Raw genomic sequence first — 14,775 nt, forward strand, 5'->3', positions numbered from 1 at the left:
TTAATCCTTATGAGTGTCTCTTCTTCTCTACCTGGCTTTCCAAGCCTTCTGTAATTTGAGCTGACCATCTTGACCAATTTATTTCTCATATTTTTCTAATACCTTGCCTCAACTCTTGGCAAACCAGTGTCTCCACAATTCCTTGTAGCAGAAATGTTTCAGATATTTCCATACCTGAAATTTATACCTCCATTTTGGACTTGAATGTTTTTGTCAGCTGCCTCTGCGTCTGTTAGTCCTCTCCATCATGCTTTGAGTTCCAGCTCAGGTTCACCCACCTCTGGGTGAAACCCTTCCAGGCTGCACCTCTTTCTTCTCCATTGCCATCCAATAAAAACATAGTTGTGTTGTAGAAATTAGCTCTTAACAGTGGGTTGATTGTTTTTTAATAATGTTCCATAAATGTTACTCTGTACTCCTCATTATAAATAATAGCTCAAGAGCAGGAACACAATTTAAATTTCTGCCTCCCCCAAGATAGCCCCCAGAATAATTTGTATTACAATGGGCAGGCACTCCGTCAGTCCAGTAGGGCTGGCTAGAGGCCAGTAAATCAATTCAGCAGATGGACACTTCTCCACTTCACAGATTAAGAAACTGACATTAATAGGCTTAAGCATCCCAAACCATCAGTTGCAGCCTTTAAATACATGTCTCACAGTTTTCAAGAGTGTTGTCTCCCATAGGTGAGTTATTTCAAAGTTTGAGAAAGCATTTCTTTTTTGGAAAACTTCAGAAGACCACTGAAAAGTGGTCCATATCATTTTAAGGATTTTAGTGTACCAGTAATCTTTATTCTGTAGTTTCGTTTTTAGAGCTACCAAAAATCTGATGGACAATGACTTGTATGGCTCTAGACCTTTTTATGTCTTTTCATTCTTCTACCAATTATAGTAATTTGGAATCTATGTTTTAATAACTGGCCATGTATTTACATGATTTTTACACAATTACAAGTGTGTCATCTCCTTTGGAATAAAATAGGAAAAAGAGAACACAAGGCTCAGAATTCGAGACTCCCTTTTGTAATTTGTGAAGAGTCTTTCATGAAACATGTGTTCAGTTATTGCTAAATAAATATGAGAATAAAAGAAACAACATCAGGCTCTGGGGAAAAAAATGAACAGACTTTATATTGAATAGTACATAAAAGATTGCTGATTGAACACCAGATTTTCATCATCACACACATTCATAGATAATAACTACCACATTAAAATTTATATTGGCAGAAATGGTAGGATTGGTGTATAAATTTTTTTTTTTTACTAATACCCATCCAGACTTGAGCAGTTGACTTGCTTCACGGGGCTTTACAAAGATACTCAACTTCTGGGGAACCTGGGTGGCTCAGTCGGTTAAGCATCTTCCTTTGGCCCTGCATCAGGCTTCCTGCTCAGCAGGGAGTCTGCTTCTCCTTCTCCTGCTAACCCCTCCCCACCCCCCATGCTCTCTGCCTCTCTCAAATAAATAAAATCTTTTAAAAAGAAGAAAAGATACTCAACTTCTGATAATATTGCAGGGGAAGACAATGCTTTGGCGGGATCTTGGTAAAGAAAGTAGCAAATTAGAAACTGAACTAGAAAACATACTTAAGTTTTTAGTAGTTATTATCACTCTGTATTTTGTCATGGAGGAATTAATATGTTAATTATTAACAGTAGCCAACCCTCATATTGTGCTCAGTGTGTATCCGATATTGTTTGATGTGATTACAGAACAAGTCATTTAAAATTCATAGTACCTCTTTGAATATGTTTTATTATCATCATTTTACAGATTAGGAGATTAAGTGATAGAGAGCTCAAGTGACTTGCTCAAAGTCACGCAGTAAGTGGGAGAGCCTGGATTAGAATCCCAGCAGTCTGGCCTCAGGGTCCTTTCCGTTAGCCATCTAGCTATGTCATCACCTGAAATTTAAGACCAATACGTGTGACTACCACATCAAGAATAACAAATACTGTAATTATCAAACTATGTGACATCAAGCATTGTAATTTTTACATCTTAGGAAGGGTGTGAGCAGCAAGTTCTCAAGAACTAAGAAGACACAGTTATTTTGACCTTGACACAGTTCTCTGTTGAGAAACCCTTGTGAGCTGTACAGGTCTGGACTGAACATAGAAACAGGAAATCAGGTGCAAGCCCTGTATGAAATCAAGAATCGCTTTGTGTGAAAAGAACTTTTGTAAACTGCAGAACATAAATCAGATTGGAATGTGGGGTAGCCTGTATTTTTATGGTAAAATGTCTTGTGTTCATCTTAAGCTTGTTTCACAGTCTATACTTGAGACTATTCCAGCTCTACCAGTTCATTCCAACGGATCTCCAGACCCTGGACAGTCAGTTCAGAATGCAATGAGTGGTGAGTGGCACATCCTTCTATATTGAACTTAAGCTGTGTCTTCTCGCTTTTGTTCTGGCACTCAGTACAGTTAGCAGTGACTTTGTCAAGGCAAAATGTGTGGGTTTTTTTTTTTTTCCCATTTTGATTCTATCACTCCAGCACTCACTCCCTGCCAGCTCCAAACACCCCATTCTGTCACACCAGACAAAATTAATTGAGCCAAATTGGAAGCAGAATCTTTTTCTCCTTCACTACCATCACATCATTTAGAAACTACTCACTTGGGTAGTGTCTTTGATTTGAGGTCTCTTTCACAAGTAATCTGGATCTGTTTAATAGTTGCGAATGGGCTGGGAAAGTAGGACACTTCCAAAAATCTCTACTTATGCTCAAGTGTATACAGCACCAGAGCAGCTCTAACATACAAGGCTACAGGGTTAGCTTTTAACTGGGCCTCTTCCACTTGAGTATTGTATTTTTGTTTAGTATTTCTGTTTAAAATTTTAAAATCTGTTGATTTGCAAATTTCTCCATTTAACTTTTAGTGTAAGATTAACTAGGTCTTCTATTATTTTTGTTGCTGTTCTTTGTGTTCTGTTTGGTTGTCCTTTAGTCACTACCTACAGAGTAGTAAGGTAAAAGAGATGAGTTCTCTTTTTTATAATCAAATGAGCTCAGTATGGAATGCAAAATCCTCCTTATAGGAAATAGGCTCCTTCAAGGCTCTACTTTGGTGATTCCTTGAACTTTTCCCTAAATATGGGCCCCTTCCCATATACAACAGAACTTCATACTTTCAGCATTAGCTTCAAAATTCAAATAAGTTGGGGTTTTGAAAACGTTCTAATGTTTGTTATTCAGTTCAAATCATGCCACTATAAAAGATAAATGTCTGCTTGGGGTGGTTTGGTGGTTTGGAATACTGTAATCACCATACTCTGAAGAATCTGTCCATAGAACCTTAAGAAGTTAGAGTATTATTGGGCGCCTGGCAGGCTCAGTTGGTTGGGCATCTGACTCTTTATTTCAGCTCTGGTCATGATCTTGGGGTCGTGGGATTGAGCCCCTGTGTTGGGCCCCTCACTCAGCAGGGAGTCTGCTTCCCTCCCTCCCTCCCTCCCTCTCTGCCCCTTCCCCCACTCATGCACACTCACGTGCTCTCTCTCTCTCTAAAATAAATATATCTTTAAAAAAAAGAAGTTAGAGTATCATTTAGCAATCAGTCTTCTTCCACTAATGCAAACCTCTGTATGATGAGTGAAAATCAAAACTCCCCCTTGGCCATCTCCTAAGTTTTTACTGCATCCATTTATTGTATTTTTGATTAGTGTTTCTGTTTAAAGTTTTAAAATCTGTTGATTTGCAAATTTCTCCATTTAACTTTTAATGTAAGATTAATTAGGTCTTCTGTTTCTTTTTGTTGTTGTTGTTCTTTTTGTTCTATTTGGTTGTCCTGTAGTCACTGTCTATAGAAGAGGATAAAAGAGATGAGTTCTCTTTTTTATAATCAAATTGTTTTTTCACTGCAAATGAACAGTTTTTCCAGCAAGCCAAATCTTAGTCAGAAATCAGAGTTTAGGATTACTCAAATGATTTCTGGATTCACTTGTTTTTGGTCAAGGAGTCTATTGTCTTAATTTCAAACTGCCTCACGGAGAATGTGGGACAGTTCTTGTCACCCATTTGGCTGTTTCTTAATAAACAGCATACGAGGTCAGGTAACCAAATCAAATCACAAGAATTTGGATCAATTTACATGAGCAAACCTAGCGGTGTAGTCCAAATTGAATTTGAACACATCCTAAGAGACAAACATCCCATAGTTTGGGAGAAACAACAAGAGAAGTGAATTTAGGCAGGAATTCTTGTGGGGTCTTCACCCGTTCTTCTGCCTTAAGCTTCTGCTTCCCCAGGAGCAGCAACATTGGGTTTAGATGGACTTAACTGTAATATCATAACATATAGAAGAAAGACCTCATTTGTGGGCTTTCCTCTAGTAGTCCTCAGTGCCTTTTATGAGATATAAAAATCTAAGATTAAAAACATCAGATGAAATAGAAAGTTTGTTTGGATAATAATTATAGAAATTCATTCATATAGAAGTCCGATGACCCCACATTATTGTTTAACTGACATGCTCTAGGTGAGTCTGATTCTGTTCCTTGGATGTAAACATTCTGATGTGCTTATAGGTTAACTTAGAAATATTTTGTGCTTATTTTACAGTACATGATATTGATTGATTAAATGGCATATAAAAAATTATACATCCTTTTTTTTAGATGACGATTATCTGAAAAAAAACATTCCACCAGAAACTGAAGAGCTGTCCTTTGAAGTATCTTATTCAGAAATGGTTACAGAGGCTCCAAAAAGAAGTAAATTTAAGAAGTCAGATTTTAAGAAAGAGGACTATGCTTTAACTGTATGTGAAACCTTTCATGATTATTCCAATAACTTCCTGTGATTTTTTTCCATGGGACAAACTAGGATTTTTTTCTTTTTTAAATGTGTGTGTGTGGAGGGAGAGGGCAGGCATCAGTGTTGCGTAATACCAGGGCACCATCTGTTGTGCAGTGCGCAGCCTGCTTGGCTGTACCTGGCAGCACTGGGTTGAGGAAGAGTTGTGAGGGTGTATGCTTGAATACGGTTTTACAGAGGAAATAGGATTTCCTGGCATGTGTGATTTCATGCAGTTTATATCCTTACTTATAGGTTAATGCAGATTCTAACTATATACCTACTTGTGCCTCTAGAAGCCACATATCAGAGGGGGTTACTGCAAAAAGTCACAGTCATTACAACAAGAAGTGAGGACTTGCAGAAAAAGCACTAAAAATTCATCAAAAATAGACTCAAGAATTTATAATATTATTACAGAGTAGGCAAGGAGAGCTATCTACTTCATTATCCTGAAAGCCTCAGAGTATATATATACTTATATCTATATATCTAAATCTATATCTATATCCAGGATATTATATCCTGAAAGCCCACTACAAGAACTATGTTACATTGATCTATTGGCTACTCAGTAAATGCATTTGTGAAGAGTTCATGATGTAGAGCCCTGAATATTCTGTGCTGATCAGAGCTGGAGGCACGATGAGCAGCAGGGCTCAGGCAGTTTCAGGGCTAAAGGAATGATCATATAAAAACTGGCAGAGTCTTTGCCTAGGCAGACTGGACCATTCCCAGACAACAACCCCATGATGCAGGGAACAAGAGGGCAGGGCAAGAACTATAAGACTTGCTGAGTGTCTTCCACCAGCCTGGTGCTGCACTAGTTATCTGCGTTGGAATCACCCCATACCGCTCCCATTTTACAGCTAAAAAAACTGAATCCCAAAGAAGTGAAGTTATACATCCAAAGCCCCACAGTGAGTAGGAGGCTGAAACAGGGTTTAAACCTACATACGTCAAACTCTAAAACTCCTCCTCGTCCCTAAGCAGCCTCTATGTTGGAGGGCACAGGGGTCTTCTAGGGCAAAAGAAGGAATCCAGTGGGACTCTGGTTTCAGGGGCATCCCTCCCAATCTTTAGAGTCATTCAAGAGAGGATGCTGGCCCCCAGTTCCTTCATCCAGGCTGTCCCCTCTTGAGATTTGGGTCACCTGGGGTGCAGGTCAGTCTCCCATGAAGAACTTTGCAGGGGATTTAGCAAGTGGTAATTACCTAATGAATGATTGCAGTTCTTGTTATGTGGGGCCTTGGTCTCAGAAAGAAGTTAAAACAACTAAGTTTTTTATAGGACAAGGTATGCCCCAAACCACATTCTACATTTTGTTGTTTTACTTTTTAAAATACTTGAGGTTCTAAGGAGCAATTGTTGACTAAATGAACAAATGAATGAATAAGTGGATGGTTTAAAAACCTCAAGAAAGCTCTAACTGAGGGAGGCCCTATAGAGAATGTACAAAGCTTTGTAATTGAAATAACTGGGATTTTTCTACTTTAGCAAATTTTTTTTCCATACCAGGTTTTTTGAGAGCAAAGCAAACTTGTGGATATTATATAAGATCTTTCTTAAAAGGTCTTACTTACTATAGTCTTCACAGTATTTCTGGATTGTTGAAGAGTTTTTTTGGTTGTCATTTTACTGTATTTTGTTTCCTATTGTGGAAATAGGGAATATAGCAAATTCATTGTCTCAAAATGATAATGGGATTATTTGGTACTTTTTATGTATTTTTCTTTTTTAGAAATATTTGGACTTTTAATATCTGAATTTGAGGTGTAAGGTAGAATAACTACTGTCTCAGCAGGCTTGTGCATCACATTCAGTGGGGAGATTAGTTAGTCTCATACCTGATTAAAGGACTGATGGTCCCCCAACCCAAAAAGATACATCAGAAGCTCTTCTGGAAGCACTTAGCTTATTGGGCTTTGTGTGCACGTGTCACATGTACCCCTGGTAGGTACATTCCATGTGGTGCCTGGGACATCAGTGGACAACACAGGATGTTTCTTAGGAGAAAGATGTTTTCATGGTTGTGATGACAATGTTATAGTACACTTTAGCACAAGAGTGTTCTGCAAATGTTCTAAAAATTATTCATAATCTTTCTATGACGCAGCTTGCTTCTCAGAGATTTTTTTACAAGCGGCATGTTTTGCTATACAGATTTAGAATGTCCAGGTGGCATTTGAATGAGGGGATAATAATTTTCCTTTGCCATAAGAAATAAATATCTTCAATATGTATTCTAGAAATTTATTGTCCAGAAAACCAGATTTGGCCTAACTGAAGCTGGAGATCTGTCTGCTGAAGACATGAAGAAAATCCGCCATCTCTCTCTCATTGAACTGACTGCCTTTTTTGATGCCTTTGGAATCCAGTTGAAAAGAAACAAAACTGAGAAAGTAAAAGGACGAGGTAGTTAAGACCAGTTTCTTCTGATTTTAACACTTGACGCACTGGAATAAGATAATGCTTTCCTGATTCTTTTTTCTTTCTTTCTTGCCCATTTTACAATGAAGACAATGGTATTTTTGGCGTTCCACTTACAGTCCTATTGGACAATGACCGAAAGAAAGACCCTGGAGTGAAGGTCCCCCTGGTGTTACAAAAAGTGAGTGGAATGTAAATGACTGGGGAAATAATAGAGCCTCCTGCTTGCAGTTTGGAGTTGCAAACCCGCTAATGAATTTTCTTGTATATTTAAAGACACTAAAGCCCTCCTAGGACTCAGGCCTTTGGTGATTTTCAGCTTTCTTCATGCATCATCCCACAGCACTTGTAACCAGTTTGCCTTGCTGCAGACTTTTGGAGCCTGTTGCACTGTCTGACCATAAAGCATCAGGTGATGGACACAGATGCTCTGTCACATGGCTTCCTTCTGTTATATTTTTTTCCAGTATTTTGTAAAGGTTACTTGTGTGTGTTATATGTTTGTGTGTGTATTTGAATATTCTCTGCAGAGTACAAGATGACCATTAATTATCAGCTGTACATTTACTGATTATTATTTTTTTTTAAAGATTTTATTTATTTATTTGAGAGAGAGAGAATGAGAGAGAGTGAGCACATGAGAGGGGGGAGGGTCAGAGGGAGAAGCAGACTCCCTGCCGAGCAGGGAGCCCGATGCGGGACTCGATCCAGGGACTCCAGGATCATGACCTGAGCCGAAGGCAGTTGCTTAACCAACTGAGCCACCCAGGCGCCCCATTTACTGATTATTTAAGTATTTGCTGAGCTATATCACAGGTTGGGGGTTTTGAAATATGTATGTGTGATCATTTAAATGAATTTGCCAAACAAAGCTTAATAAAGCCTAAAATGTACTTTTCTGGTGGTTTTTCAGGTATGACTATGAAGATAGGATATATTTAGATAAAATGGAAGGGAGTTTTGAAAAATATTACCATAACTATCATCTGCCAGTAATCTCAGTGACCATCATTGCTCAATAGCTGATTTGATTTTAAGTCATGTTTTTTATAGCCAACAATTTACACTGGTTTAGTCAAGTATGCATTTATTCAACAGTGACATCCAGTGGCACATTTAAAATCCCAAGCCCTATGCAAAATCTTACTGCATTTTAAATTGAGTTTTTAAGTAATGTGGAAAAATATTGACTGAGGAAACATAAACTTACCTTATTCACAGTAACAATGCCATGGCTCCTTACTGTGTGCTCTTAAACTTTGCTGCCGGTGCCTCAGACTAAGCGACTTCTCAAGTCAGGTGATTGCTGCTGATAGAGGCAGAGGCCGGCAATGAGAGAGCCGGAGGGTGCTGGCGATGTGCCAGCATGCATGGGGGCATCTGAGGGTGTGTCCCCTGAGCAGGTGCCATCCATATGCGAGCATGGGTAGTCAGCACTGAGCAGTCCAAGGAGGTTGTGTTATCATCTCCCTTCTTACTAATGAGGCCTCTGAGGCAGAGGAGGGTGAGATACCTTACCCTTGAACGTAGAGCCAGCCAAGAGGAAGGGTGAAAGGGAGCACAGTGTATGTCCACGGCCAAAGTCCATGGTGACACAAAGATTTTCTTTCCTTCTTTGAATTAGAACTAGAATGATGACCTCTGTCCTCTGTATAAAGGACAGAGTTTGAAGACAATGCTTAAAAATCTAAGACTGAGGAGATTGAACACATGAATTTATATTATTATGTAGCTGCAAAAACGTAGCATGGAACTTAGCAGATGGAAGGTGCACAGTAAATGCTAGTTCAACTAAATCTGGATTTATATCAGCAACTCAATACATGTTAGCTATTATTATTCCTTATATCAAGTATTCCTCATTGAAGACAGCTTAAGGTATTATTCTCCCACTCCTATGGGAGAGTCTTTTTTAATGGACATATTTCCTTGGCCTAAATATCCATTTCTCTCCCTACCTGTAAGAACTCCCTTATTTCAGGCACCACCATTTCTTGAAAGGAAAATAGCAGAGACTCTGGATCCTCTTCCAGTGTAAACACGGGCAAGTCACTTACCCTCTCCGTGCCTCAGTCTTCTCGGCAGCTGGATGGGGATGCGATTAGCACCTGCTTGGTAGGATTAGTGTGAGGATTAAATGAGTTAATGGATGGCAAAGTGCTGAGAAAGGGGCATTTGACACAGTAAGTGCACAGTAAAGGTTAGGTTATATTATTACTACGTTAACAACATCATCATCATCATCACCATGGGAACTCAGGAGAGGTATAAGCCTTTACAGTTTCTGCCTTCTTGGTCATACTTCTAGAATTCTGTTGTCTCTCAGCTAAAGTGGTTGCACCTAATAATAGTAAATTTGAAATCTTTTCCTATTGGTCCATCTGCAGAAAGAGATATACAGTAATCAAATCTTAAATTGGCCAAGTGGCGGTGTACTCTAGTGGTCAAGAGCAGAAGCTTGAGAGACAGTGCCATTACTTTGGAGGGCGATCCTGGGAAAGTGATGGGACAGTTCTCAGTCTCCATTGCATTTGCAAATTGGAAACTACTGTTGACCTTAGAGGCAGTTGTGAACATTTCACAAAGCATTCAAATACCAGGCACAGGACTTATATATGCATGGTAATTTATTTATTGTTGTCACCATCATTGTTATTTCAGATGTTTATAATTGCATGGAGGTATTCATTTTTATAATGTATCATTGCTTTTTAGTTTTTTGAGAAAGTTGAGGAATCGGGCCTGGAATCTGAAGGAATTTTTCGACTTTCAGGATGCACTGCCAAAGTCAAGGTACTGAACATTTTCTCTCTTTTTGGTGGGAGACCTAAGCTAGCGAGACCCAGTTCACAAGGCCCCAGGTATCAAGTCCTTTGTTGTTGTTGCTGTTGATAGGACCACTTGACGCTATCTAATGTTCCTGGATACCTATGATTAAATGTTGTTCCATGATCCTGAGTTGTGTATCCTTTTATTTTTTAGAACAACAACAATAAAAAACCAGCAACAGCAAAACAACATACCAATTTGCCATGAAAAACAGCTGCTTACCTTTAGTTTGGGAAAGTTGAAATGTCCCATCACTGTTTTCTGGGTTAAACATTTTAGTTTGCTGTGTTCTTCTCGGTCACAGAATTCACCAAGCCAATATTACATGAGCCCTTATTTCCATTATCAGTTGCTTTATTTATTTGTTTTTTTATGTACTATTTTTTTTAGAGCGGGGGGGAGGGGGACAGAAGGAGAGGGAGAGAGAGAATCTTAAGCAGGCTCCATGCCCAGCACAGAGCCCGATGTGGGGCTTGATCTTATGACCCTGAGATCATGACCTGAGCTGAAATCAAGAGTCAGACACTTAACTGACTGAGCCACCCAGGTGCCCCCCATTATCAGTTGCTTTAAACTTAGAAACATTCTTTGGCTGTCTTTTTAATGAAAGTCCTTATAAGAATATGTAGGAATGGAGCGCTGGGTGTTATATACAAACAGTGAATCATGGAACACTACATCAAAAACTAATGATGTCATGTATGGTGATTAACATAACATAATAAAAAAAAAGAATATGTAGGAATGGCTGTCACCACTGGAATAATCACTCAGCAGTTCTAAAACCTAGTTTTATTGAAGGTAATTTTAATTTCTACATATAAAACCGCCTGAGTAATGTGATTCCTTTTGCTTTGCTTTCTTACTTCTAGTAAGAAGGTGGCAAACTCCACAGTGCCATAAAGGAAAGAACCACTAAAATGAAAAATTTTTCTCATAAATTTCCAGTAAGATATCCCACTTTGTCTACTGGGGGCCTCACAGTGAGGAGTTCTACTCTGCCATCGAATCACTCCCTATCTGGTAGACATGAGAACCTGAGCAGTTTTAAATAATTGGTCCTTGAGAAAAAAGTCTCAGGATGAGGGAAAAATTAACTTGATAGCAATGTGTAGAGGTGGAAGAGCATCTCTTCATTAATTCATTTTGGTACATGTTTTGGGAAATTCTATTTGTATCAGAAATCTCAGTTTTTATTTAGAAGTGTGATGCAATATTTTTGTTAAGTAGAAACTGAGAATAAATAGGCTGTGTCTGTTGGAAGCTCCAGAAGGCAGATTCTGAAATGGAGTCAGGAGTAGAAGAGGCATAGTGCTTCTGAAGGGTGCAGGGGAGGAAGCCTGCACCTCAGACCAGATGCAGGGCTCACGCTGGCCTTCCCTGCCTTTCGGAGTAGCCCCTCACCAGGCAGAGGGGCCCGGTACCAGCTTCCACACCCCAGTCACTGCTCTGGCTTCTGGCTTCCTGTGAGGAAGGGGATGAGGCAGATGAGCAGGTGCTAACTGCTGGCAGAGTCAGCTGTCAGGAGTCACCTGCATTATTTTATGCAAATAATTCATTTTGTAAGGGAGGTCTGAGCAGTGCACCACTTTACCAGTGGCAAAAGCGGTTGGGGCATTTGGAGAGTTGTCATTTCCCTGGAAATGGAGATTGCTAGATGCTGGCAGAAGGTCATTTGAAAGGCAAGAAAATTCCTAATGGCTCCTAAAGATTTATTCTTTCTAAATTGAGTCTACTTTTTGTCTTAGATTCTCATAGATATGATTGTTATATGTACCCTGAATCAGAGGATGAAAGTTGTCATATCTATAGAGTCAGAGAACCAAAGTGAAGTCAGAGAAACAATTTCCTAGACACAATTAGACACATTAGACTTCATTCCTCTTGCTCCATAATTGGGAAGTAGTATTTGCACAGATTCTTCCTGGCTCCTCTGTGTGTGTGTGTGTGTGTGTGTGTGTGTGTGTGTGTGTGTGTATGTAAAACATAAGAGATGATTTAAAACTCTGTTTTTCAAAATAATCAAAAGGAGACAACATTACACAACCTTTGCTGTGTGTGCAAAGTTTAACACCATAGTATAAGTTACTTTTCTTTAGTGAATCTTTGACTGAAAAATGCTTACCAAAGGCTAATAATTCCTTCAGAGTGTTCTTATAGGCACATGCATTCCTGAACCATATTTAGGGAAAAGTCCCTTTTCTCCCCTAATCGGTTTTATGTAGTTTCAGCCTATTTATTCCATCTCCTATTAGTCTGAAAATGTAATCCAGATGTTTTCATGGTTTGAGCTCCAGGAAAACCAATGTGAGAGAAATCTGGGCCAGCAAACAGAAATGGGGGAATATCATAGTTAGAAAGACATTGTAACTTGATCTGTTAAAGGGGTCTTTATTTCTCTTCTTTGTTCAAACTTTAAACTACTTGTGTAAATTCTTCTGTTAGACTAGTTTTTCTAGGAATGTGCTTAGGGAAAGACTGTTAAAAAAAAACTCCATTATAATTATCCTCTAATTGTACCAAATGGATGATGCTAACACTAATGTATCATTATGAACAATCTTGTGCTTTCAAGGCCTGGTGAAACTAACAGGGGCAAAGCCCTGGGGGGAAGCTGCTAGCTTTGGCCGCACAGGGAACACAGCAGTGGAGCCCATTCCTGTATTCGAGGCCTCAGATCATTTGGAACCAATTTAATGCTTTGGTGTTTTCAATGATTTTCTTTTCCAAAAATGATAGAAATTTGAGCCAAACACTGGGGAATACATTTTATGGAAGAAGGCAAGCTGTTTGACATGTGAGGTTTTCTTTTTTTCTTGACTCGTTTCAATTATTCTGAGGCTGCTCTAAATGTATCATAATTATGTTACCTGGTCTGCTGGTTTCCCTTCCTGAACTGGTTTTTGAAGCTGAAGGTGGGTCATTAGCATTTTTATAAACCTACTTCCAAAATGGAAGCAGGTTGTATATTTGCTCAGAGCAGATTAAAGGACGTGGCATCTGACCCCAGCCTAGTGTTCCCATTAACATTGGACAGAAAACATGACTTCTTTAACCTCCAAATGCTTCCTTTCCTGTCTTTGGCAAGCTGAATTCAACACCTGCTTTATGGTTTCATGTTTAGGACCACCATGGAAATGTCAGTTCTGCTCCTATGTCCCTCAGTTTTTTCTGATCAAAAGGAAGAGAGGACATTCTTTCTCTCAGTTTTGTTTTATTCTGTCCAATAAGAACATTATTCTTCTTCCAGACAGAGGAAGGGGTACTGTTACCCAAATAACCACATATGCATGGGTTTCCCATAGTAATAATACTAAAGGTTATTACAGACCAAGAGGAGGGGGATATTAGGAGCAGCCAGCATTTATTGAAAACTTGCTGTGTGGTGGGCCCTCCCCACTGAGCTTTACATATTATTATCCAATTGAATCTCTGTGAAGTCATTTTATTTATTTATTTATTTATTTATTTAGATTGTATTTATTTATTTAACAGAGATGCAGCGAGAGAGGGAACACAAGCAGGGGGAGTGGGTGACGGAGAAGCAGGCTCCCCACTGAGCCGGGAGCCCGATGCGGGGCTCGATCCCAGGACCCTGAGACCATGACCTGAGCCGAAGGCAGACGCTTAACCAGCTGAGCCACCCAGGCGCCCCTGAAGTCATTTTAATATTCCTATTACACAGTGAGAAACTTGAGGCCTAGGCCTTAGAACTAGTCAGTTGTGGAGCTGGGATCAAACCCTAGAGAATCTGGTCATAGAGCCCGCTCGTGGTGCCGGAGCTGTGCTGCCTGTTAAGCAGCAGGGAACCGCTGGCAGGTTAGAATGGTGGTCACATTGTGTTTCAGTCAGCTTCGTACAGCAGAGGGATGTGGGAGATGAATTTGAATTATTCTGCCCTTGCTGGTGCTTCTTGCCTCCTTGAAAACAGTTTCCCCTTTGCTTTGTATCACCGGGCAATGGATGGAAGACATTTGCTGCTTTCCCTGTACTTCCCGTTAACACCTCCATCTACCTATGACCCCAACTAGCAGTCAGAGTCATTTTGGACTGTTATGTCACCCTCTAAATAATCCATCACTGATTTGTGAGAATTTTCTCAGGCAGTCCGTCAGTGCCGCCTCTCTTTTCTGTCTCACAGCTGCTTATCCAGATTAGTCCTCCATTTTCCAGAAATGGTGCCATGACCCAGTATCTAGTCTCCTTGCCTCTAGTCTGTTCCCCAGTCAGCACCCAAGCTCTATTCTCCTCCAAATCGCTTTCCCATCTGGCTGCCAGAAAAGATAAATCTCACCTTGTTCTCCTGCTTGGACGTGTTCCATGTTGCCTCGTGACCCATGGAATGAAGTTCAGCCCCCTGAGGGCTGGCTGTGGTCTGCACCCCAGCAACACTGAACTAATTGGAGTTCCCCAGATCCAGTGGGTCTCCTTGCATGTGTACTACTGCTGGAGCACTTTCTGCTGTCTGGAGTACCCTTCTGTTTCCTTTTCCTCTGACAAGCGCCTCACAGATTCAAGACTTGGCCTGAGAAGAGTTGAATTCTTCTCTTTCCTGGCTGCATAGCATCCAATATGTGACCTGAGTTAGCATCATGAATTCAAAAGATAGTACCATTCACAGAACTGCCTAAAGGCAAAGAATGGATCCCGTGCATCCTTCTCTTACCAGGGCCCAGTCTGTGCTCTACTTCTTTTATTCTAGGGAGCAC

At 39.9% G+C, this 14,775-nt stretch overlaps 1 protein-coding gene across 2 annotated transcripts in view; it reads left to right on the forward strand.

The window, feature by feature from the left end:
• The window catches only part of ARHGAP28 (Rho GTPase activating protein 28), a 221,945-nt gene that overhangs the window by 169,660 nt on the left and 37,510 nt on the right, over nt 1-14,775 (forward strand). For both annotated transcript variants that reach the window (XM_032421200.1, XM_032421201.1), the window contains 5 exons: nt 2,269-2,365; nt 4,630-4,772; nt 7,057-7,222; nt 7,327-7,418; nt 9,953-10,030. In XM_032421200.1, the coding sequence (XP_032277091.1) occupies nt 2,269-2,365; nt 4,630-4,772; nt 7,057-7,222; nt 7,327-7,418; nt 9,953-10,030 (576 nt within the window). The remainder of the gene's footprint in view (nt 1-2,268; nt 2,366-4,629; nt 4,773-7,056; nt 7,223-7,326; nt 7,419-9,952; nt 10,031-14,775) is intronic.

This window comes from Phoca vitulina, unplaced genomic scaffold (assembly GCF_004348235.1).
Source record: "Phoca vitulina isolate PV1807 unplaced genomic scaffold, GSC_HSeal_1.0 scaffold24, whole genome shotgun sequence".
Lineage (NCBI taxonomy): Eukaryota > Metazoa > Chordata > Mammalia > Carnivora > Phocidae > Phoca > Phoca vitulina.